This window comes from Lynx canadensis, chromosome D1, assembly GCF_007474595.2.
Source record: "Lynx canadensis isolate LIC74 chromosome D1, mLynCan4.pri.v2, whole genome shotgun sequence".
Lineage (NCBI taxonomy): Eukaryota > Metazoa > Chordata > Mammalia > Carnivora > Felidae > Lynx > Lynx canadensis.
Window position 1 is genome coordinate 1,549,607 of NC_044312.2, and position 23,524 is coordinate 1,573,130.

General features: G+C 43.1%; 1 protein-coding gene across 3 annotated transcripts in view; it reads left to right on the plus strand.

Moving 5' to 3' along the window:
- The window catches only part of DYNC2H1 (dynein cytoplasmic 2 heavy chain 1), a 341,058-nt gene that overhangs the window by 17,894 nt on the left and 299,640 nt on the right, over positions 1-23,524 (plus strand). For all 3 annotated transcript variants that reach the window (XM_030333927.1, XM_030333929.1, XM_030333928.1), the window contains exons 12-21: positions 584-779; positions 5,350-5,445; positions 9,102-9,254; positions 10,380-10,478; positions 12,915-13,054; positions 13,137-13,365; positions 14,196-14,323; positions 20,128-20,243; positions 20,888-21,015; positions 23,143-23,292. In XM_030333927.1, coding sequence (XP_030189787.1) covers positions 584-779; positions 5,350-5,445; positions 9,102-9,254; positions 10,380-10,478; positions 12,915-13,054; positions 13,137-13,365; positions 14,196-14,323; positions 20,128-20,243; positions 20,888-21,015; positions 23,143-23,292 — 1,435 coding nt within the window. The remainder of the gene's footprint in view (positions 1-583; positions 780-5,349; positions 5,446-9,101; positions 9,255-10,379; positions 10,479-12,914; positions 13,055-13,136; positions 13,366-14,195; positions 14,324-20,127; positions 20,244-20,887; positions 21,016-23,142; positions 23,293-23,524) is intronic.

Sequence of the window (23,524 nt, forward strand, 5' to 3'; positions counted from 1 at the left end):
AAAAAAAAATCTAAGGTACCCTTTAGAAGATGAATCAGCACCTTTTCTCTTTTTTTAAATTTTTACATTTTTTTAATGTTTATTTTTGAAAGAGAAACAGAGAGAGAGCACAAGCAGGGGAGGGGCAGAGAGAGAGGGAGCCACAGAATCTGAAGTAGGCTCCATGCTCTGAACTGTCAGAACAGAGCCCGATGCGGGGCTCAAACTCAGGAATGGTGAGATCATGACCTGAGCCGAAGTCGGTTGCTTAAGTGACTGAACCCCCAGGTTCCCCCAAACCTTTTCTGTTTATGGTGAATATGATGTGAGTTTTGAGTCTTAGCTGAAGGCTAAGCAACTGATTTTTCTGACTTCAAAAAACTGCTTGAGTGAAATATTAATGTGATGGTGTAGTTTGGGTATTGCAGTTTATTACCAAGATCTGAATTGTGAGATACTATGTAGAAAAAAAGATTACTTGGAAACTATGATTAAAATTTTTTTTTTACTTTAATTTTATATTTATAGAAAAGTTGTAAAAACTGTTGTGTTTTTTATGTCAATAGTGAGAACGTGAAACTTAAGAAGTTGTTTTATTTTGTAGCATCGAGGCTAATAGTCGAATTATGGAATTGGATCCTAGTGATGGATCATTAAAGGTGCATTATTCAGATCGGTTGGTGATTCTCCTGAGAGAAGTTCGTCAGCTTTCTGCTCTTGGCTTTGTTATTCCTGCCAAAATACAGCAAGTTGCAAACATTGCACAGAAATTCTGCAAGCAAGCAATTATTCTTAAACAAGTATGGCATTACATTTTTGAATATATGACTGTTCTGAGTTCATTGCATTCGACTATTTTAAGGGCTTCATTTTCTACTACTGTTATTTTTTAGGCTAATAGAATAGCACCAGTGAGTCTTGTGAAATTATGGTTTGCTAAATGACTACTTTACAAAATTTGCTTTTTAAGCCTATAGAGGAATTCATTAATTTGAAGTATTGATATTCATTCTAAAAACATTTGGAAAATTAGAATGTGATTTTTCTTTTTTTTTCCTTTTTCTTTCATGTTACACGCATGGATATTAAAGGACTTTCTAACCAAAGCGTCCTCTGTTCTCCACTCACCTTCAGTAGGCAGGTTCTTAGAGATTTACAAGGCTGATGGACTAGTCTCTATTTCTGGTCGTTTCCTGGGTCTATCTGTTCAGCACATTGCCATCATATCATTTACCTGTTTATTTTTTTTAATGTTTTTTAAAGTTTGCTTATTTATTTTGAGAAAGAGAGCGGGCACATGTTTGTTAGTGGCAGAAGCAGGCAGAGGGAGGGAGGGAGGGAGGGAGGGGGAGAGAGAGAGAGAGAGAGAGAGAGAGAGAGAGAGAGAGAGAGAGAGAGAGAGAGGGAGAGAGGGAGAGAAAGAAAGAGAGAGAGAGAAAGAGAAAGCCAGGTAGGCTTTGCACTGTCAGCGCAGAGCCCAGTGCGGGCTCAAACTCATGAACTATGAGGTCATGACCTGAGCCGAAATCAAGAGTCAGATGCTTCACCCATAGAGCCACCCAGGTGCCCCACATTTCCCTGTTTAAAGCCAACTATTACCCCTCGTTGTGTGTCTCTTTAGCACAGTCCTCAGGCCCTTGTTAATCATGCTCTAACTGACCTGACTGGCTGTGGCCTTCACCGCCTGGACTCTTCCCTTCAGGTTGTGCCCTATGCTTCAATCACACGAGACCCGGTTCTCCTCTGAACGTGTCTCCATGCATGGATACCTGTTCCTTCTGAGTAGAAAACTCAGAGTCATCCCTAATTCCCCACTCAGAAATCTCTTTCTTTGTTTTGTCTTCCTTTGGGTGATCCGTCCTTACTCCGTATGCAGTGTGCACATCAGTCTTGAACGCTTTTCTGTAGTATTGGATGTGTTTTGTCTTTTCGCTCATGTAATTAACAGATCTTAGAGGCAGGAGCGGTGTCTCAGAGGCAGGAGCGGTGTCTCAGAGGCAGGAGCGGTGTCTCAGTGGTCAGGAACGGTGTCTCAGTGGTCAGGAACGGTGTCTCAGTGGTCAGGAACAGTATGTTAGAGGCAAGAGCTGTATCCTGCATGTCTTGCTCTCCGTCTGTTCTTGGAGCGAGGATCCACTGAGCACCTGTACTGCTGTGCACAGGGTAGCAAGGGTGTGAGATGAATACGCGGCTGCTGTATTCCGGCACATGGTTTCTCGGCCTCAGCACTGTTAACATTTTGCACCACTTCTTTTCTGTGGGGGCGTCCTGTGCATTTTAGTAGCCTCTCTGGCCGGTAGCACCTGCCTAGTACTGACATTCAAAGGTGTCTCCTGACGTTGCCAAGTGTCCCCTTGGGTGCAAATCAACCATGGTTGCGAACCACTGGTCTAGAGGGAGAGAGCGAAATAAATAATGAATCCTCGTAAATATCAGGCCTTCTGGTAGATACCTTATTTATGTTATTTCAGTTAACTCCCCGTTTTTCACATAACTGATTGGGGATCCGATTCATAACATAGTTTTTCTGATGCCACGTAGCTAGTAAGTGATGAAGCTGGGATTTGATACCAAAGGTGGCTCCAAAGCCCATATTTATTCCATTAAGTTTATGTACTGATGACAGATAAGTGAAAACTTGATAAAACAGGTATTGGGGTACCTGGGAGGCTCAGTCAGTTGAGCATCCAACTTCGACTCAGGTCATGATCTCGTGGTTCGTGGGTTCGAGCCCTGTGTTGGGCTCTGTGCTGACTGTGGAGGCTGGATCCTGCTTCAGATTCTGGGGTATCGCTCTCTCTGCTCCTCCCCAGTCATGCTCTGTCTCTCTGTCTCTCTCTGTCTCTCTCTCTCTCTCTCTCTCAAAAATAAATAAACATTAAAAAAATAGGTAATACATTACGAGTACTCTATTAAAGATTTTGTAAAGTCCCAGGAAAGCATAGAGGTGGCAATTTTCAGTTATTTCCTGGGTAGGGGTAGAGGCAGTATCAGATAAATCCTTACGGAGGAATGCTGTTTGGTGTGAGCCTGGAGGGGTATGTGGGTTCTCTCAGGAGCACGAGGGTGGGGTGGGTGAGTGTTACACAGAGGGGCTGCGTCTTCGAAAGCAGAGAGGCTTGCTCACTCTCGTATCCTGTGTATTTAGTGCACGACACAGGAGCTCCAAGGATGAGTGTGGTCATGTAGCATCGGCATTTCCCCTGGGGAGATCTGTTTACGAGCACCTTCACTTCTGAGCAAGAATTCAGCCGGAGCAGGGAGTGGGAAGTGGGAGTTGGTTAGAGAGTAGCTCAGCCAGATTGCTGTAATTCTGTGTATTCTTTTGCTTCTAGTGTTCTGGAATAGGCTTTTTCTTGGACCGCGACTGTGGTGTAGAATAAATACCCTGGATATCCTCCACCAAATACAGCCTATTTTTATAAGTACTAGTGGCAGGAGGCAGACCATCTATAAAATTAGGAAATATTTTTTAAGAATGTACTCTGGGCCAAGTGTATTGTGAGGTGCTGGGGATACAGACATGAAAAGACCATCGTTTTCAATTCCTTCGACTTACTCCATGGTGTCCACTTGATCTGCTTCCCTGAACCTCTCCTTTTCCCCCAACAGAGTTGACAGTTGCTCTTTCGTTCATCAGTGTACCTTGTGGGTATCTCTGGTTTTTGATTCCTTGATTGAAGAAATAATTACCAGGTGCCTACTGTTTGCTAGATGCTGTTCTTGAAGCAGGTGTTGTAATTTGGGAGCTAGGGTAGTGCTAAGTACTGTGAAGCAAAAGAAAAAACGATTGGAGCAGAGACTGCCGTGTTATACAGAGTGGCCAGGGTAGGCCTTGAAAGGTGATATTTGGGAAGAGATACGACTTCAGGTGACACAGAACCTTGCAGGTGTCTGGAGGAAGGCTGTTGGGTGCGGGACGTTCACACGTGGCTCCTGAGGGAGACTCCCCCTGGAGGTCACAGGAGCAGCAAGGAGCCCAGCGTGGCCGCCCTGCAGTGAGGCTCTGTGGTGGGGCAGCTTATGTAAAACGTATGTTCTGGGGGAGCGACATGGCTTGGGGATTTGGGTTTTATTCGACAGCGTATTGGGAAGCCAGTGGAAGGTTTTAGGTGAGAGTGTTGGGATTTGGGATTTTATTCTCATATGCAGTGGGGAGTCATCGGGAGTTTTGGTGTAGCAAATAGAATAGTGTGATTTATCTTTAGGAAGGACCACTCTGGCTTCTTTGAATGCTTTGAACAGACACTAGGAAGCCACCGCTGGAGACAGACCAGTTTGGAGACGGCCACACTGGTCTTGTCGAGCGACGGGGGTGCTCACCCTCCTTGGGGTTGGTGGACGTGGGTGACATGGTTGCCTGTAACGTGTGTTGTAAAAGTGTAGGCAGTAGACAAATTCATGATTTCACTCGTGTAATTTAAGAAACAAAACTGACGAACATATGGGAAGGGAGGGAAAAAGAGAAGAAAACAAACCGCAAGAGACTTTGTTTTTTAAGTTTATTTCAAAAGAGAGAAAGGGAGTGTGTTGGTGTGTGGGGGAGGGACTGAGAGAGAGACAGACAGACAGACAGACAGACAGAATCCCAAGCAAGTCTTGCTGTCAGCATAGAGTCCAATGCAGGACTCTATCCCACAGCCTGTGAGTTGAGATAATACCTGAGCTGAAGTCAGACTCTCAAGGGACTGAGAGACCAGGCATCCTGTCTACAAGAGAGTCCTAAGTACAGACAATACCCTGAGGGCTGCTGGAGGGGGGGAGGGTGGGAGGATGAGTTACCTGGTGATGAGCCCCAGGGGTTGTAGGTGAGAGCTGAATCACTGAATTCTCTCAAAACCAATACTGCTCAGTATGTTACTAACTAGAATTTGAGTAAAAAATAAATAAAAACCAAACAAAAAGTATAGTCAGTAGACTTCATTGATGTGGGATGTAAAAGAAAAGTAAAGGACAACTCAAGGATCTCTTGGTCTGAGAAGTGGATTAATTGTTAAATGCTGACAAAGGAACACGTTTGCAGAGTTGCAGGAGTGAAGAGTTCAGTTTTTAGCATTTGATATGCTTTACTGGTTTCTTCCATATTTCCCCTGAGACTGTGAACTTCTTGGTCACAGGGACTGGGTTTTCTAGTCTTTGTTTAATCAGCCCCTGGGACGGGACTTGGCACATTGTGGGAACTCAGCAAGGAGTGACTGCGTATGTTAACATGGGCATGAGTGCTGTATTAGAGATGAAAAGCTGCTTCTTGTTAAATCTTAGGATGAGAAGCATTGATGTTTCCGTTCAAACAAGTAAAAATGAAAACAGGTGAAAAATTAAGTGTCTTAGTTATTAATGATTGTTGCTAATTGTACTTTTACTTTGTAGGTGGCACATTTTTACAATTCCATTGATCAACAAATGATTCAAAGTCAGAGACCAATGATGTTACAATCTGCATTAGCATTTGAACAGATAATTAAGGTAAATGGACTTTCTGTGTTATAATAATTAGATTTTACTTGTGAGGTGTTTCTTGTTTCTTAGTTTTTTAGTGTACCCTTCAGCTTAATATTGATCTAAGGTTTTGTTCCCCAGTGACTTCCTTCACTCTTAACAAGTAGCACTTGTAGATTTAAGTGGTTGTAGTGTTTCACATATTCAGGTGCTGAGTTTGATCCAGTGAATTAATACATGTAGTATACAACTTGTGTGCTATTATATTTACTTATTCACTGAATTGTGAGGTCTTTTTTTTTTTTTTTTAAAGTTTATTTTTCATGGGCACCTGGGTGGCTCAGTCGGTTAAGCGTTGACTTCAGCTGAGGTCATGATCTCATGGTTTGTGAGTTGGAGCCCCATGTCCGGCTCCGTGCTGACAGCTCAGAGCCTGGAGTCTGCTTGGGATTCTGTATCTCCCTTGCTTTCTGTCCCTCCCCCGTTTGCACTCTTGTCTCTCTCAAAAATAAATAACATTAAAAAGAATTTTATTTTTGAGAGAGACAGAGACAAAGTGTGAGTGGGGGAGGGGCAGAGAGAGAAAGGGAGACACAGAATCCCAAGCAGGCTCCCAGCTCTGAGATGTCAGCACAGAGCCTTATGCGGGGCTGGAACCATGCGACTGTGAGATCGTGACCTGAGCTGAGATCGAGTCAGATGCTTAACTGACTGAGCCACCCAGGCGCCCCTGAATTGTGAGGTCCTTATATACCAGTCTTTAATGCTTTTCTGTCGTCTCCTGATTTTATACTTTGAGATTTATTTGGCTTTTTTTTATCTGTGCTTGTTTAAGTATCCACGCATATGGCATTAGGAAAACCTACACTAGTTTTCAAACTATCCTATTACTATGTGACTTGTAGCTTTTTGAAATCTATAATTTTAGTCTTAACAGACATAAAATATTTAAAGATTAAGTAGAAGAGGAATATACCCTTTTCTTATTGTTTTATTTGCAAGTGGATCAGTGGTTGTGATTTTCCTCAAGACTGCGCCCAGTTTCTGTGCTTTTGTAGGAGGACTGCTAGGTCATGGTGTAGCTGTACTCACCGCCAATCTCCTTATGGTCTCCTGCAGCAGGAGGTGCAGAGCAGAGTCCATACAGGGAAGGGCCCGGAACGAAGGCTGGGCAAACGGGGCGCTGGCTGTCAGGAACCCCTCCCTGTGGACCCACACAGGGCATCCTCCACCTGCCCCCGCACCCCCGCCCTGCTCCCCATCACAAGTTGTAATACATGTGATGTTTTCTCACCGGGAAGACCATTAGAAACTCTGTACCTGGGCACTTTTGGGGGACTCGTCCTGGAGGTATCTTCTGCCTGATAATGTACCAAACTTCCAGATGCCCAGAAGGAGATCAAGTGTTGAGTATAAAGTGTGTGGTTGAGCTACCATGAGCTGTCTTACAAGTTAGGGTGGTGGGGGGCCTCCATGATCCACGTGTGCAGGTGCCAGGGCTGCATCAGGGTCAGGGTCAGGGTCAGGATGTTAAATAGGCCTTTAAGGGATGGCAGTCAGATCTACTACATTAACTTTGTTCTGCTCACTAGTTCTCAGGCCTACAATTTACAACAAGTCCTATAATTCATATTACAGATTTTTAAATTTAAAAAATTTTTTTTAATGAAAAATTTTTTATTGCGAAAGCTCCAAACTTTATAATGCAAAGTTTAAAAAACACAGGTAAACAACAGGAAAAAAGGTGTTTTAAAACTGTATCACCAAGAGATGGCCATTCTTAGCAGTCTGGAGTATATCCTTTAAATTTTTTTTTCTGTGCCTGTTTACAAGTGTACTTTTGAAAATGGGAAATATTTTATTATTTTTTTACCCCTTTTTACCAAATAGATAATGTTTAATTGCACACCTTTAGGACTTTTTCTTCTCTAATAAATATACTCAAAGAAATATTTGTTGATATTTCTATGAGAAATTGGGTTGTGAGAAGTACATCATTATATTAGCATATGTTAAATGAGACCGAATAGTAGAGAAGAAACCAAGATGGAAGGAGCAAGAACGCCGAGGTTCTTTCTAATCCTCTGGCCACTCGCTGTCTCCGAGGGCAGGGACTCTGACTTACTTACCTTCATGACCTGTAGCAGTGCGACAGTGGGTCATGTGTGGTGGTTGCTCATTCATGCTTTCTAGGCTGTTGCATGGAGTGCTCTGTTGGATTGAATACGATTGCGTTTCATCCATTCAGTGGCTGCGTATGGAGGGTCTGCTGTATTCTGGACGTGAGTGATCCCCTGCCTTGCCAGGCAGCACGTCAAGGACGTGTAGAAACCTGGCTGCTGTTGGGCACTTTCTCCCCTCCATCCTTACATATTTGTCCTGACTGTGGAGTACTGTCTGTGTGCACACAGCACCAGGCACATGGGGTTTTGATTTTTGCTTCAGTCATCAGGTAGGATTTAAGAAATTCACAAGAAGGACAGTTTGTTTTGTATTGACATTTCCCTAACCCCAGAGTTTTCCTTTGCTTTTGAGGTCCTTACCGAGGGAATTGGCTTTAGCCATGTCTTACAAGCAGCTTTGCAACGGATTCTCTTGTCTTTTCCTTTGTCCCGCAATGTTTGTATTCCCCCCTTTACCGAAGGATATTGTTACCAGAAATGAAAGTCACAGTTGACAGATCTGTTAGCACTTTCAGAATCTTCTACTTCCTCCTGGCTGTCATGGTCTTAGCTTTTGAGTTTGCGGTCCTTTCTGAGTAGCGTTTCTCTGTGACGGAATGAAGCGTAGTGATTCCCGAGTGAGTGTGTGTGCTCCACACTCCGCTGGGCCCCGCAGGAACCGTCCTGGACTTGCTCGGCTTCCCGTGAGGGAGTGGGAGTTGAGTGCCCCGTTCAGGGCACTGACACCTTCCCTTGAGGGTGGTCCCGGCCTGTGCTGCCCCTAAGCAGGGTGTGAGCCTGGCCCCTTCTCGAGCCCCTTTCACGTGGCTGGGAGGGAGCACTGGGCTGACCTGCCTGCCCGGGGGTGGGCAGCTCGTTGTTCAGCCAGCCTTCCCTTGGCCAGGACTTGAACACTCCTGGCCTTTGATTGGTGGATGGAGGGTCAGCCCCCTGTTTGGTTCTGCTCAGGCTGCAGAGCTGTGGCATTTCTGTTGGTGTTTGGCCAGAGGAGGGTGGGTATCGCTGAAGGTTCCGTTGGACCACAGTGTTCCCAGTCCTTTGGCCAGAGGGAGCCGGCTTCTTCCGGAGCTTGTGGTGTGTTCCTGGAGGTGGCTCCTGGTGGGAGGCGTGTCTATCGCCCTGTCCTGCACATATGGAGACGGTGAGGAAGCATGCATGTGTCTCTCCTCAGCTCTCCAGGCCTCAAGGTCGTCTGCTGCCTTCCACCTGTCATTCCTGTGTGTGTGTGTGTGTGTGTGTGTGTGTGTGTGTGTGGGAGAGAGAGAGAGAGAGAGGTCAATCTAGCTCATCTAGGGCTGTTTCACTCTAAGAGAGGAAACTTGGGAGGGAGGGAGCTATTCATTTTGCCACATTGCCTTATTGTTTATAAAATGGAAGCATTACTCTTTGCGTCCTCATTGCAGATAGTGTTAGGAATAACTGGACTGAAGATGGACAGTGTGAAATCTTGTGGAAAAAAGAAATGCATTGTATCGCTAAATGGCATTTGTTGTCCCTTAGAATTCAAAAGCAGGAAGTGGGGGAAAGTCACAGATTACTTGGGATAATCCTAAAGAATTAGAAGCCTACATCCAAAAGCTCCAAAATGCTGCCCAACGACTTGCCACTGAAAATAGAAAACTGAGAAAATGGCACACTACATTTTGTGAAAAGGTAGGTTTTATTTGTACAATTAGATAATCTATGAAGAGTATTATTTATTTATTTTTTTTTAATTTTTTTTTCAACGTTTTTTATTTATTTTTGGGACAGAGAGAGACAGAGCATGAACGGGGGAGGGGCAGAGAGAGAGGGAGACACAGAATCGGAAGCAGGCTCCAGGCTCCGAGCCATCAGCCCAGAGCCTGACGCGGGGCTCGAACTCACGGACCGTGAGATCGTGACCTGGCTGAAGTCGGACGCTTAACCGACTGCGCCACCCAGGCGCCCCTGAAGAGTATTATTAAAATGGTAATTGGGATGTAATTTTATTCTTTTTAAATTAAAAAACATTTAAGTTTATTTATTTTTGAGAGAGGGACAGAGCAGGGCAGGGGCAGAGAGAGAGAGAGAGAGAGTGAGAGAGAGAGAGAGAGAGAGAGAGAGAGAGAGAGAGAGAGAATCCCAAGCAGGCTCTGCACTGTCAGCACAGAGCCCGATGTGGGTGGGACTCGAACTCAGAAACTGTGAGATCATGACCTGGACTGAAATCAAGAGTTGGATGCTTAGTTGACTGAACCCCCCCAGGCACCGTGTGTTATAATTTGAAATAGTTTTTACTTATTTGGAAGTCTAATTATTTAACAGACTTACGGTTGCCAAAATAGTACAGAGTTCACACTTATTGACTTCCTCTGTTGTTAACAACTTGAATCACCATACTACATTTATGATAACTAGGCAATAGGTGGGTTTTGAATTTTACAGCTTTTCCACTGATGTCTTTTTGCGTTTGGTCGTTGAGTCTCTGTAGTCTCCTCCTCCTTCTGAGGCTTTCCTTGCTTGTCATCGCCTTGATACTCGTTACAGAATCGGTCGTTTTTTTGTAGAAAGTGTCTCAATGTGGTTTGTATGAAGCTCTCTCATTCTTAGATCACGGTGATGCGGTTCTGACAGAAATACCGCAGCAGCGATGTTTGCCTTTGTCGGGGTATCAATCAGTTATTTCTATGTCTTACTATCGGTTGAATTAATCTTGATCACTCGGTTGAGGTGGTTGGTATCTGTCAGGTTTTCCTACCGAAAAGTTACTGCTTTTCCAGGGTTACTTTGCGACTGCTGTGCTTTAATTTTTAACAGGTCGTCTTTCTCATGAACATTGATCTGCTTCGGCAGCAGCAGCGTTGGAAAGATGGATTACAAGAACTGAGAACTGGCTTAGCAAGCGTAGAAGCCCAGGTAATTATGTTTTTCCTTGGTGTCTACTCTTTGAGTGTGATCTTTTCAGAAGGTAAATATAGGAGTTGAGGACGAGTTCATAAAGGTTATCTGTAAATCTTTACTAAGAAATTTCTAATAAATGTAGAGTTCTACCGAATTGTATATAAAGACCACAAATTAACAATGCATTTACATTAAAAAATATAAAAATAAGTTTTCATTTATCTTTTGGAACGTCCAGTTTCTCAGTTCAGACTTAGTAGTTTCTTTGACTTGGTGCTTAAACGTTACCATTGTTTAGTTTTCTTTTAGCTGGTGGAGACGTGTAGAACATGAAGCGAAGTTGGGCAGAAGCCCAGTAATTGAAATAACCGTTTCAGAGTGTTTTCCTTTTTTTTGGGTAAAATTCCATTTCTATACACATTTTGATAAATTATGATATTTATGTAAGTGTAATGCACAGAGCCTCCTGCCCGGTCTGTGGTAGGGGGTCTTAGCTGAGGATGAATTACGTGTCTTATCTGTTTACATGTAGTTTTCAGTTTTTAAATTAAAAAAAACATTTTTTTAATGTTTGTTTATTTTTGAGAGAGAGAGAGAGAGACAGAGTGTGAGTTTGGGAGGGGCAGAGAGAGAGGGAGACACAGAACCCGAAGCAGGCTCCAGGCTCCGAGCCGTCAGCCCAGAGCCCGACGCGGGGCTCGAACTCCCGGACCGCGAGATCGTGACCTGGCTGAAGTCGGACGCTCAACCGACTGCGCCACCCGGTGCCCTGAGATTTTTTTTTCAATTCTTTTTAAGTTTATTTCTTTTTTCTTTTGAGAAAGAGGGAGCATGTGCGCGCACACACAGGGGTGGAGGGTGGCAGGCAGAGACAGCCGGAGAGGGGGAATCCCAAGCAGGCTCTGTGCCGCCAGCACAGAGCCTGTTCCAGGCCTTGAACTCATGATCCCCGAGATCATGAGCTGAGCTGAAAGCAAGAGTCAGACACTTCGCCGACTGAGCCACCTGGGAGCCCCCAATTCTTAGATCTTGAAGAAAAAACAAGCGTTGGCATTAATGTATTTATGGTTATACGGAAGCACAAAGAGTGTAAACTGTCTTGAGCACCTTCATATTTTTCAGTTGATTATTTTTTAAAAATGTGCGGTGGATTATTTAGGGGGTGAAGAAGGAAGAGAAGAGCTGCACTTGATGGGGGTTTTAGAAAGAGGTCTAAGAAGTTGATCAAATAAACCACTGACTTTTTTTTAGCGCCATAGTATAAAACTCATATATAACATCCACTTAACGTTAATTTGATATTTTAAGTTTTGCCGGTCTTTTTGTGGACTATTTAAAAGCATGAAGCTTGGAAATTTTTATATTTGACTTTATATAAACTGTCCTACTACAGGTAGCAGTGAAGGAGTTGCATGTTTTAAGATGTTAAAAATGGGTGTTTTTTTTGTTTTTTGCTTATAATTTCACTATATACGGTATAAATGCTTTAAATGAAGACCCCATTTGTCGTAGAATCTAAGTCTACAGTTCTCTCTTGTGGAGCAAGAGAGTGGGACGCAGGATTAAAGCGAGAGATGACTAATGTCCAGAAAAGACAAGAGCCCCAAATAAGGGCCCTTGCTCTGCTTTTATTAGCATCAGAAGGCTTACAAACATGGCAATGGACGTGCACAAAGGGACAATGAATCTGTGAACATTAACTTGTGGATATGAGGGAAAGGGGGTCTTGAAGACATTCGGGGTTAGGGGTTTGGGTTAATACACAACAACGTTGGGGCACCGGGCAGACTGGCGGAAGGTTGTTTACAGAGGGCAGGAGGCAGCACCTTTGTTTATCTTAGCCTAGGGGACGAGGCAGGTAGGACACGTGACCTCAGGGTTGCCAAGGCACCTTTCTTTTGTTGTTGTTTTTTTAATATGAAATGTATTATCAAATTGGTTTCCACACAACACCCAGTGCTCGTCCCAACAGGTGCCCTCCTCAATACCTATCACTGCAAATGCACCTTTCTTTTGTTAATCATCTCCGCTCTGGGCAGCTTCACTGCCCCACAGGGTCTATAGCCCAATTTACCTGTTTACCGAACTTCAGCCTTCCCTCCTGTGAAAGCAGCTTTCTGCTCTAGTACTAAATGGGTGGGGGGGGGGGTGTTTTTGCCCTGAATGCCTAATCTTGTTTACCTCATATACCTTTGTATTGGGGGCCTTTGTCCCCTCTCTCTATTCTGGGGGCCTTTGCCCCCCCTCTCTATTCTGGGGGACTTGGCCCCCCTTCTTCTCCTTATTTGCCCGATCTTGTTGTTGTAAACTTGGATGAGAGCATCCCATGGCCTTGTAATTCTCTGTGCCTTGTTAACCCATGGGTGCAGGCCTAAGGAGTTCCGAAGCTTATTCCCCACATCCATTCTGTCACCTGGTTTTTAAATAAAAAACGTGACTCTAACCTATCAGGGGTTCCAGGCCGGTGACATGCGTGCGTGGAAGCAGCACTGGAATCACCAGCTGTACAAAGCCCTCGAACACCAGTATCAGATGGGCCTGGAGGCACTTAATGAGAACCTGCCAGAAATAAGCATAGACCTCGTGTACAAGTAAGCTTTCTTACAGCCCCTTTCATTTTCAGACCATGTTTTTCCAGTAATTCATATGTTAAAGCTATTTCTTTGTTTTCAGACAGGGACGGTTACAATTCAGGCCTCCTCTTGAAGAAATCCGGGCTAAATATTACAGAGAAATGAAGAGGTTCATCGGCATTCCTAATCAGTTTAGGGGAGTGGGTGAGGCCGGAGATGAGTCTATTTTTTCTGTTATGATTGATAGAAATGCAAATGGATTTTTGACTATTTTCAGCAAAGCAGAAGATCTGTTTAGGAGACTATCAGCTGTTTTACACCAACATAAGGTATGGAACTTGTAATTGTCTGTTATTCTGTTATAACGTTTCATCTGATTGGTTGAATGAGTATTAAATGTACTGATCTACGGTTTATCTTATGTGGCATAGTGTAAAAGTAGGGCAAGGTGGGGAGCCAGTGTGAGGATTCCTGTACAACCCAGATTTACACCACAGATGAGAACCAAGTTCTACTAAGATTTTTTTGTCTTTGACTTTTTGAAGATTGAGAAACTAGTTACATCAGCTTGGGATGTGACAAGATTCTTTTGTGTCAATTTTAACTCCTCTTGGGAAACTATCTCCTTTCATTCAGTCTTTGAATCGAGCGGCCCTTGGAATGAGGTCTCAGATGTAGTGAGGTGGAGAGGATTTCACTTCCTCCTCGTGTTGGAGTGAACCTTGGCTGCTCAATGGGGAGAGACCCCAGCTGTGTCCCTCGTCCTTCCTTTCACTCCCAAGACACGTGACTGAGACGTCAGCCGGTCTCCCAGTTGCCACCGGGTGCTGCTTCTGACTGTCGGGTTTCTAGGACTGATTGAATGTGCATACGTTCAAATTTGTAGCCTTGGCTTTGCCAAATGATTCTGTATTTGGATACATCAAATTTGAGAAGAGAATCTGAGAAAAGGGTTTTGTGGTCTTTTAAAAAAAGTTTGATGATCACTTACTTTTATATGTTAAATAGTTTTTTTAGGCTCTACAGTAATGGTTATATTTGAGTACTTAAATTGAAATTTACCTGAATACCTTAAATCTGTACCTTTTTATCGTTGGGCCCTAATATTTTATATGTTAATAAATTCTGTTTCTTTAATATGTTTTCCATTCTTTAATAGGAATGGATCGTAATTGGACAAGTTGATATGGAAGCTCTAGTGGAAAAACATCTCTCTACGGTCCAAGATTGGGAGAAAAATTTCAAAGCACTGAAAATAAAAGGGAAAGAAGTAGAACGACTTCCGAGGTATGAGAAGTTAGAGTCGAGTTTCGGTCCCATTCAGTAAGAGGGAAAGAAATAGGGTGGCCTCCGGGGCCTGAGAAGTTAGAGTTTCTGTCACGTTCCAGTGTTGTCATGACATGGTGAGGGTGCTCGTCAGTAGTGGCCTCGTGTCAGTCACCTTCTGCCTCCCGTAAAGCTTGGCCTTGGCTCTCGGGTATCGTCTGCGTCGGGTGCCGAGACGAAGGTATTTTTCTTCTGGAGGTTCTGCCGGCTGGGACCTAACTGGGGGGAGTCGATCGGGGCCTGAGGATGTGACATTTGACATACACAGGCACGGGCTACGAGCGCTAAGACTCGCCCGTGAGAATGTGCTCCGGGATATCAAGCCAATGCCGTTGGACTCTGGCTTTGTACTGCTCTGCCTCCTTTCGGGATACCGTGGCAGTCACACAGCCTGGTGCTGCATCGACATAGGGCCCGAGACGTGGTGGAGACCCTCTGAGGGGCGTGTCATAACCCAGCTACTTGAGAACGGAGTCCCCCTCCTACCTGAAATTCTTACCACTGGAACCACTCTTGGTAGGAAGCTCTATGACAGGCCTGTTTAACTGTGCATGTATTTCCTCTAAAGGATAAGACCACTTGTGTTAATCTCCTTGCTCATTCTCTCAACAAATATTGGGTGAGCATGGATAATATGCAGAGCTTGTCCCGTGGGAGGATAAAGATGAGGAAGAGAGGACCTCACGTTGCTTCCTGTCTGCCGGTGCAGTGACACATGACTCAGTACTCACAGGGGTTAAGGGAGTGGGCTCTGGGGGCAGATGGCTTGTCCCAGCTGCGTGACCACGACTGCCATTTACACCCCGTGAGCCTCGATTTCCTCAGCTTTCCAATAGTCAATACAGAGGTGCCTGGGTGGCTCAGTCGGCTGAGCATCCGAGTCTTGGTTTCGGCTCGAGTCACGATCTCCCGGTTCATGGGAGCCCCATGTTGGGCTCTGCGCTGACAGTGTGGAGCCTGCTTGGGATTCTGTCTCTCCCTCTCTGCCCTCCCCTGCTTGTGCCCGCTCACTCTCTCAAAATAAAAAAAAATAGTTACGACAACTGTAATATTGATCACACGGTGTTTTGAGGATTAAATGAGTAATTTGAACACAAAGTACTGGTACGGGTGACATTCGCAGTGTATGTTACTTACTGTTAATTGTTATTAATACCAGATAGAATAGTGTGTCTCATTTTAGAGATTGAACTAAGGGCTGAGGAAGTGTATACAGCATGGCGGTGACATCCCATCCTTTCTGGGCAAAACTGGGGAAAGTTTCATTCAGATAGAAATCCTTGAACTGGAATTTTGACAGGAAAAGCGAGAACTGGAGGTTGCACCAGGGCGTCTCAGGAGAGGGGTTTGTATGCTGAAAATAAGTTGGTTAATTGAGAATATGATGAATTAGTGTTTTATTAGGGGCTAGAGGGCCTGTTCCTGGAGAGGGGTAATGAAGGTACAGATTTGGGAGAGTTTTACGTTCCGTTCCCATTGGGCGATTTGGATTTTATTCATATCAGAGTGGTTAGCTCTTGATTTCTCGTCCAAAAGGTGTCAGTACCTGCACATTAAGGGTGTTGTTAGTCTGGAACGAGAGAGTTGTATGGTGCGAGAAAGAGACCATGGAGGAAGGGAGCTTAGTCTGTCATCACCCAGAAAACCAGCAGTAATTAATTGAATTAAGTTGTTGGTACTCCAAATGGGGAAGAGGAAATATTATGAAATATGAAACAGTATGAGGTATTAAGAGGTCTTAATTTTGGAGGAAGATGAGGGATGAGGAACAGAAAAGAGACAAATGTCCTGTGGGTTTGAGGTCAGAGGAGTTAGATGATGATATACCATTAATGTTGGTTGGAAGTAGGGAAGAGAGTGCTTTTGTAATGTTTGGGTACAAGGTTTCTCTTCTCTATTGGATACGGTCTTTCGTTTTTTTGTTTTTTTAATTTTGTTGTTGTTGAGAGAATGAGAGTGCCAGTAGGGGAGAGGGGCAGAGGGAGAGACAGAATCCCAAGCAGCCTCCACGTGGAGGCTCCATAATTTGGGGGGAGCCTATCTAGGGCTATCCCATTTTATTTGTGGCTGAAGGGAGCCTCATTTTCTTTCTTTCTTTTTTTTTTTTATATTTTAGATAGGCTTTATTCTAAATATTTTTTTTTCAATATATGAAATTTATTGTCAAATTGGTTTCCATACAACACCCAGTGCTCATCCCAAAAGGTGCCCTCCTCAATACCCATCACCCACCCTCTCCTCCCTCCCACCCCCCATCAACCCTCAGTTTGTTCTCAGTTTTTTTTTTTTTTTAATTTTTTTTTTTCAACGTTTATTTATTTTTGGGACAGAGAGAGACAGAGCATGAACGGGGGAGGGGCAGAGAGAGAGGGAGACACAGAGTCGGAAACAGGCTCCAGGCTCTGAGCCATCAGCCCAGAGCCCGACGCGGGGCTCGAACTCACGGACCGCGAGATCGTGACCTGGCTGAAGTCGGACGCTTAACCGACTGCGCCACCCAGGCGCCCCTGTTCTCAGTTTTTTAAGAGTCTCTTATGCTTTGGCTCTCTCCCACTCTAACCTCTTTTTTTTTTTTTCCTTCCCCTACCCCATGGGTTTCTGTTAAGTTTCTCAGGATCCACATAGGAGTGAAAACATATGGTATCTGTCTTTCTCTGTATGGCTTATTTCACTTAGCATCACACTCTCCAGTTCCGTCCACGCTGCTACAAAGGGCCATATTTCGTTTTTTCTCATTCCCCTGTAGTACTCCATTGTGTATATAAACCACAATTTCTTTATCCATTCATCAGTTGATGGACATTTAGGCTCTTTCCATAATTTGGCTATTGTCGAGAGTGCTGCTATAAACATTGGGGTACAAGTGCCCCTATGCATCAGCACTCCTGTATCCCTTGGGTAAATTCCTAGCAGTGCTATTGCTGGGTCATAGGGTAGGTCTATTTTTAATTTTCTGAGGAACCTCCACACTGTTTTCCAGAGTGGCTGCACCAATTTGCATTCCCACCAACAGCGCAAGAGGGTTCCCGTTTCTCCACATCCTCGCCAGCATCTATAGTCTCCTGATTTGTTCATTTTGGCCACTCTGACTGGCGTGAGGTGATATCTGAGTGTGGTTTTGATTTGTATTTCCCTGATGAGGAGCGACGTTGAGCATCTTTTCATGTGCCTGTTGGCCATCTGGATGTCTTCTTTAGACAAGTGTCTATTCATGTTTTCTGCCCATTTCTTCACTGGGTTATTTGTTTTTCGGGTGTGGAGTTTGGTGAGCTCTTTATAGATTTTGGATACTAGCCCTTTGTCCAATATATCATTTGCAAATATCTTTTCCCATTCCGTTGGTTGCCTTTTAGTTTTGTTGGTTGTTTCCTTTGCTGTGCAGAAGCTTTTTATCTTCATAAGGTCCCAGTAATTCACTTTTGCTTTTAATTCCCTTGCCTTTGGGGATGTGTCGAGTAAGAGATTGCTACGGCTGAGGTCAGAGAGGTCTTTTCCTGCTTTCTCCTCTAGGGTTTTGATGGTTTCCTGTCTCCCATTCAGGTCCTTTATCCATTTTGAGTTTATTTTTGTGAATGGTGTGAGAAAGTGGTCTAGTTTCAACCTTCTGCATGTTGCTGTCCAGTTCTCCCAGCACCATTTGTTAAAGAGACTGTCTTTTTTCCGTTGGATGTTCTTTCCTGCTTTGTCAAAGATGAGTTGGCCATACGTTTGTGGGTCTAGTTCTGGGGCTTCTATTCCATTGGTCTGTGTGTCTGTTTTTGTGCCAGGGAGCCTCATTTTCATGCTACCAGTATTTTCAAATGAAAGGGGAATGTTGGTCTGTCCCCAGGATTTTATAGTCGGTGAGTAAAACTCTGCTGTAATCAGACCATGTGGTGATGCTAATTCATTAGCAAAATATGGCATAATTATTTTAGTGTTTATTAAAAGCATCTGTTTAAAAATTTTTTTAATTTTTTGTTTTTTGGTTTTTTTTGAGAGAGCATGAGCATGAGCAGGGGAGGGGCAGAGAGAAAGGGAAAGAGAGGGAATCCCAAGCAGGCTCTGTCAGCGCAGAGCCTGATGCAGGGCTCAATCCCACTGAGTCACTTGAGTGACTGACTGACTGAGCCTTCCAGGTGCCCTTAAAATAATGTATCTTTATCAAATATTAGAAATCTCGACATTTTATATGTCAGAATTTCAAAAATTGTATAAAATTTCATGTTTAAGTAAATTGGTATGTTGTACTGGTTAAGAACTGGAGTTAAAACCACTCTAGTCAGTGGGTGATTGAGAATAAATAAATCTTTAAGAGAATAAGATTTTTATAGTAAAAGTGAGTATTTAACTCTAGAATTTACTTTGTAAAATGTCACCTGGATCTGTGTTTCCAAAAGGATTAGTAGCTTTTTAAATGATCTTTGTGACCATAATTTCCAGGCTTTTTAAAAATTTTGTGAATTTAAGATAAATATGAGATTTTTTTTTTTTTTTTTTTTTTTAAATTTTTTTTTTTTTTCAACGTTTATTTATTTTTGGGACAGAGAGAGAGACAGAGCATGAACGGGGGAGGGCCAGAGAGAGAGGGAGACACAGAATGGGAAACAGGCTCCAGGCTCTGAGCCATCAGCCCAGAGCCTGACGCAGGGCTCGAACTCACAGACCGCGAGATCGTGACCTGGCTGAAGTCGGACGCTTAACCGACTGCGCCACCCAGGCGCCCCAATATGAGATTTTTTCTGATGAGCAAGTCTGGTGCAACGTTTGCTTAGAATATGACAATTTGCATTAAGGATATTGTGCAAAGAATTAATATTCTTAACAATATATGCCTTTTTTTCTGAGTTAAAACAATGTTTCATAAATTTTTTAGAGTGTGGGAACTCTTCTTAATGTTTCATGTTATGGACATATTAGTACATATACTGAAAAATTTGGATCCTACTATATCCTGGTATTTTTATTTAACACTAATCTTTAGTATTTTGTCCTGTTATTAGCCCTCAAAAATGTGATTTTTTAATTGTGTGGATATATAATAAGCCATTTTTGTATTCAAATTATTCCTAATTTTTCACTATTATAATTAATACTTTGAAGCAGATACTTGCATATAAAATATCAGCATCTGCTCTGAAAATTTCCTTGGGATAAATTCTCAAGGTGAAGTTAGTTAAGACAAGTGGCCTGGTGTTCATGGCTCACTTGCTGCCCGTGAAAGCCGCATGGTCTTCTGCTTTGATCCGAATTTCTGAGAGTTCTCTTTGCCCACACAACTGAAGACGTGAATTAGCAATTCATTACATTTTTGTTAATTTGATAGGTAGAAAATGATGGCGTGTTGTTGTCTTAGTGCCTTAACAGTCTCTATTTGCCTTTTGTCTTTTCTGTCCCTTGTCACTGTTGTTTGTACTTAGCAGAATAGCGAATTTCTGTAATAAATATTTAAGTAAGTACATTAAATGCTGTGACAGATACAGGGCTTGTAAATGTTTACGTATATTCATGTTGACACTCTAGGAGTTTTTAATGTGCTGTCCTTTTAAAAAAACTGATACACTGGGTGATAAAAAACTTTAGTATTGTAACACAATCATTGTTTCATGAAAACTTCTTGATAGTACGTGGAAAACATTTTACTAAGTGAAATCTGAATGTGCTTAGAGATTACAATAATACTTTTTGAGTTATTTTGAAATGTATTATATAAAATCATTATAATGAGGTTCTTTCCCTCTAATAAGTCTTTCTCATGTCAAAATCTGTCATTTGGCATTTTTCAGTGCGGTCAAGGTAGATTGTTTAAATATTAATTGTAACCCCGTGAAGACTGTGATTGATGATCTCATCCAGAAGTTATTTGATACGCTTGTTCTTTCTTTGAAGAAGTGCATCCAGGGTAAAGACGCTTTTTGATTTTCATTTTAACTTAATGTTACATACAAAGGCATGTACTTTGATAGTTATGAAATGTGAATCCCAGTGATTAAAATCGACCAAGCTGGAAAGTATCATGAAATGAAATGTGCTTCAAGTGGCAATTTCCATAACGTGGGAAAGCCCATGCCCAACTGTTAAGAGTCTAAAAGTGGAGGCGGTTTTGCTGTTTACAACATGCGCCAGTATCAGTTTGGTGCCTGTAGTACTGAGGAAGGTAGGCCGTTCTGCCATCATGTATTTCTTCTCATCTTTTCAGTTACTAAGATTTTCCAAAATTCTGCACTGTGTCTTTTTCCATGAAACTGGGATGCCTTAGCATATTAGCTAAAGGATGGGAAAGGTTACCCATTTTGAATGAAATATACTAAGAATGAGTACATTTTAACTTTGTCAAAATTTTGAGGTATAACATAAAACAACTAAACTTGTATGGTGCATTTCTTTGCTTATTCTGTATTTTAAAATTCTGTCGTGTGAGTAAATAATAATTTAAGATTTAACGTATGCCATATGGTGAGTACTTCCAATGCTCTTTGATTTTAAAATGATGCAGCGAAATATTTTTAGCGATAATAACATTCTATGTCACTGTTACCTGTTCAGCTCACTTACATGAAATTGATGCATTTGTAACCGAGGCTATGGACGTCTTAACAGTTATGCCCCAGTCTGTGGAAGAGATTGGCGATGCAAATATGCAATACAGTAGGCTCCAACAGCGGAAACCAGAGGTGAGCATCGCCAAGTAAAGTTATCGATTGATTTTTATTGGACTGGAATGTTTCAATCAGGTAATTTTATGTGACCGTTGAGGAACATCATATAATTTCAGTATTGTAAGGCAGTCCACATAATCTGGCCCAATCGCTGAGCTCATGGTTGGAGTCTGGTGCTATGTTGGTGCAGTGAAACAGTCTGAGTCAGAGTTAATATTCAGGAGTAGGTACAGTCTGCTAGGATGTGGCACATCTGAGTCAGACTAAACTTAGTAATTCATGCTGTTCCCTCCGGGGTTGTAACCTGAAGGGTGCGGTTTGAGCTGAATTAGGAATACACACATTCACACACGTACACACATGCTTGCATACGGAGTTATTATATTATGGATGGTTTTAACTAAGTTTAGAAGCAGCAAGAGACATAACTCAAATCACAAGAGAAACTTTGATGTGTCCTTCCTGCGTCATAGACTTCATATGATAAAGCTCGCTGAGAGGTGAAATCGTATGCTTTTGTGGCGCATTCCACAGCGAGGGTTAGAGAGGAGTAAATGTGTGTCCGAGCTGCTGGGTTTGGGCCCCTGGAAAGCTGATGGTAGCATTTCCTGGGAATGTGGGTGGCTGGAGGGGGAAGGTGTCTGGAGACTGGAAGTGGTGGGGGGGTTGGGACGTCAGACGGAAGTTGAGTGAGGAATAGGGACTTCAGAGTGGAGACTATGTTTATTAATTGGATATAAATTTAAAAGTCATCTCTCCATGCATGAACTGTGAAGCCAGGGGATTGGATGAGACCGTGTGGTTGATGGCGGACCATGGCGGGTGCAGAGCAGGGTAGGACATCCCAGCATTTACTGTGGGGATGTCAGAGGAGATGGCAGAGGACCCTGTGAGTGAAGCGAGAGGAGAGACAGAAAAGCTACCCTCGTAGAAACTAGGAGGAGAAACAGAGACGCTGTGCTGTTCCGCCCGCGAGGCAGGAAGTGGCAGCGGTGGTAGGAAGAGTCCCTGTCACTCGAGCCACAGTCAGGGGCCTGGGGCCGACCCGTGGGTGCGGGGGAGTCACGCTGCCGGGTTTGAAGCAGCAGGGGCCATACAGAATCGGGCTGTGATGTCTCTCGGGTGCCGTGTGGGCTTGCAGGGGAGGACAGGAGGGCCCCGCCCGGGAGTCTGTTGTACTGACTTCTCAGGCTACTCTGGGTTCTGTCCACGTGTGGAAACCCCAACCTGACTCTTCGTTTCTGCCTTCTCTGGCCTTCCTAGTACATCATGACTCAGTTTCACTTTCTCCGTTGTCCTTTTCTTAAATACTTTGTTTGTGACTGTTCCTTCTGTTCCTGGAATAGTTTATTTCTGTTCTTACCTAATCCCTAATCTTCATTCTTTGAGAAGCCTCCTTCTAACAGTTCCCTGTGAGTGGAAGATTTCTAATAAGAACTTCACCTGGAATAGTTAGAGCATTGTCTCTACAGACTCACAGGTTCCTTCAGTCCTTGTGACCATCTTTAGGATCCTTTTAACCTCTTTGGTAGAGTGCCATAGTTGAGTTTGTATATAGTAATAAGTAAGTATTAGGAACTTAATGTCCAGGACTTTAACAAATTATTTAGAACAGAAACCTTGATTTGTAAAAAAGCAAGAACAGGTTAGAATAGAATCTTTTTTTAAAATTTTACTTATTTTTTATTTTAATTTTTTGGAGAGAGAGAGAGTACAAGTTAGCAAGGGGCAGAGAGCAAGGGAGAGAGAAAAGTGGGGCTCACCCGATGGGGGGCCATGCTCATCTGAGGCAGGGCTGGAACTCACAATCCATGAGATCATGACCTGAGCTGCAGTCAGATGCTTAACCAACTGAGCCACCCAGGCGCCACTTACTTTTTTTTTTTTAAGTTTATTTATTTATTTTGAGAGAGAGAGGGAGGGAGAAAAGAAGAGAGAGAATCCCAAGCAGATTCTTGCTGTCAGCATAGAGCCTGATGCATGGGCTCCAACCAATGAACTGAGAGCCTATGACCTGAGCTGAAATCAAGAGTCGGACGCTTAACCGACTGAGCCACCCAGACACCCCTAAAATAAATGGAATCTTGCAAGAAATTTGATAAAATAGGTTGTTTTTTATGTTGTTATTTCTTCAACCTTTAGATTTTGCCCTTATTCCAAGAAGCTGAAGATAAAAACAGACTTTTACGAACTGTGGCAGGTGGAGGTTTGGAAACAATTAGCAATCTGAAGGCTAAGTGGGATAAATTTGAGTTGATGATGGAAAGTCACCAACTTATGATTAAAGATCAGGTAAGAACCTTTTAGTCATTGTGTTAACATGGAAACTTGATTTTTTTCTCACTGAAGATTCTGGCTTATCTTTATTCCATTGGAGCTCAGGTAGGTAGGAATTTTATATTGTGGATGAAATTGGCCTCCCTCAGTATTTCCGTACCGTAAAACGCTTTATTTAAATGATCATTTCCCGTACTTTGTCTTTATTTCCTACCATATGGAGAATTCAGGTAATCGTATTTTCGGT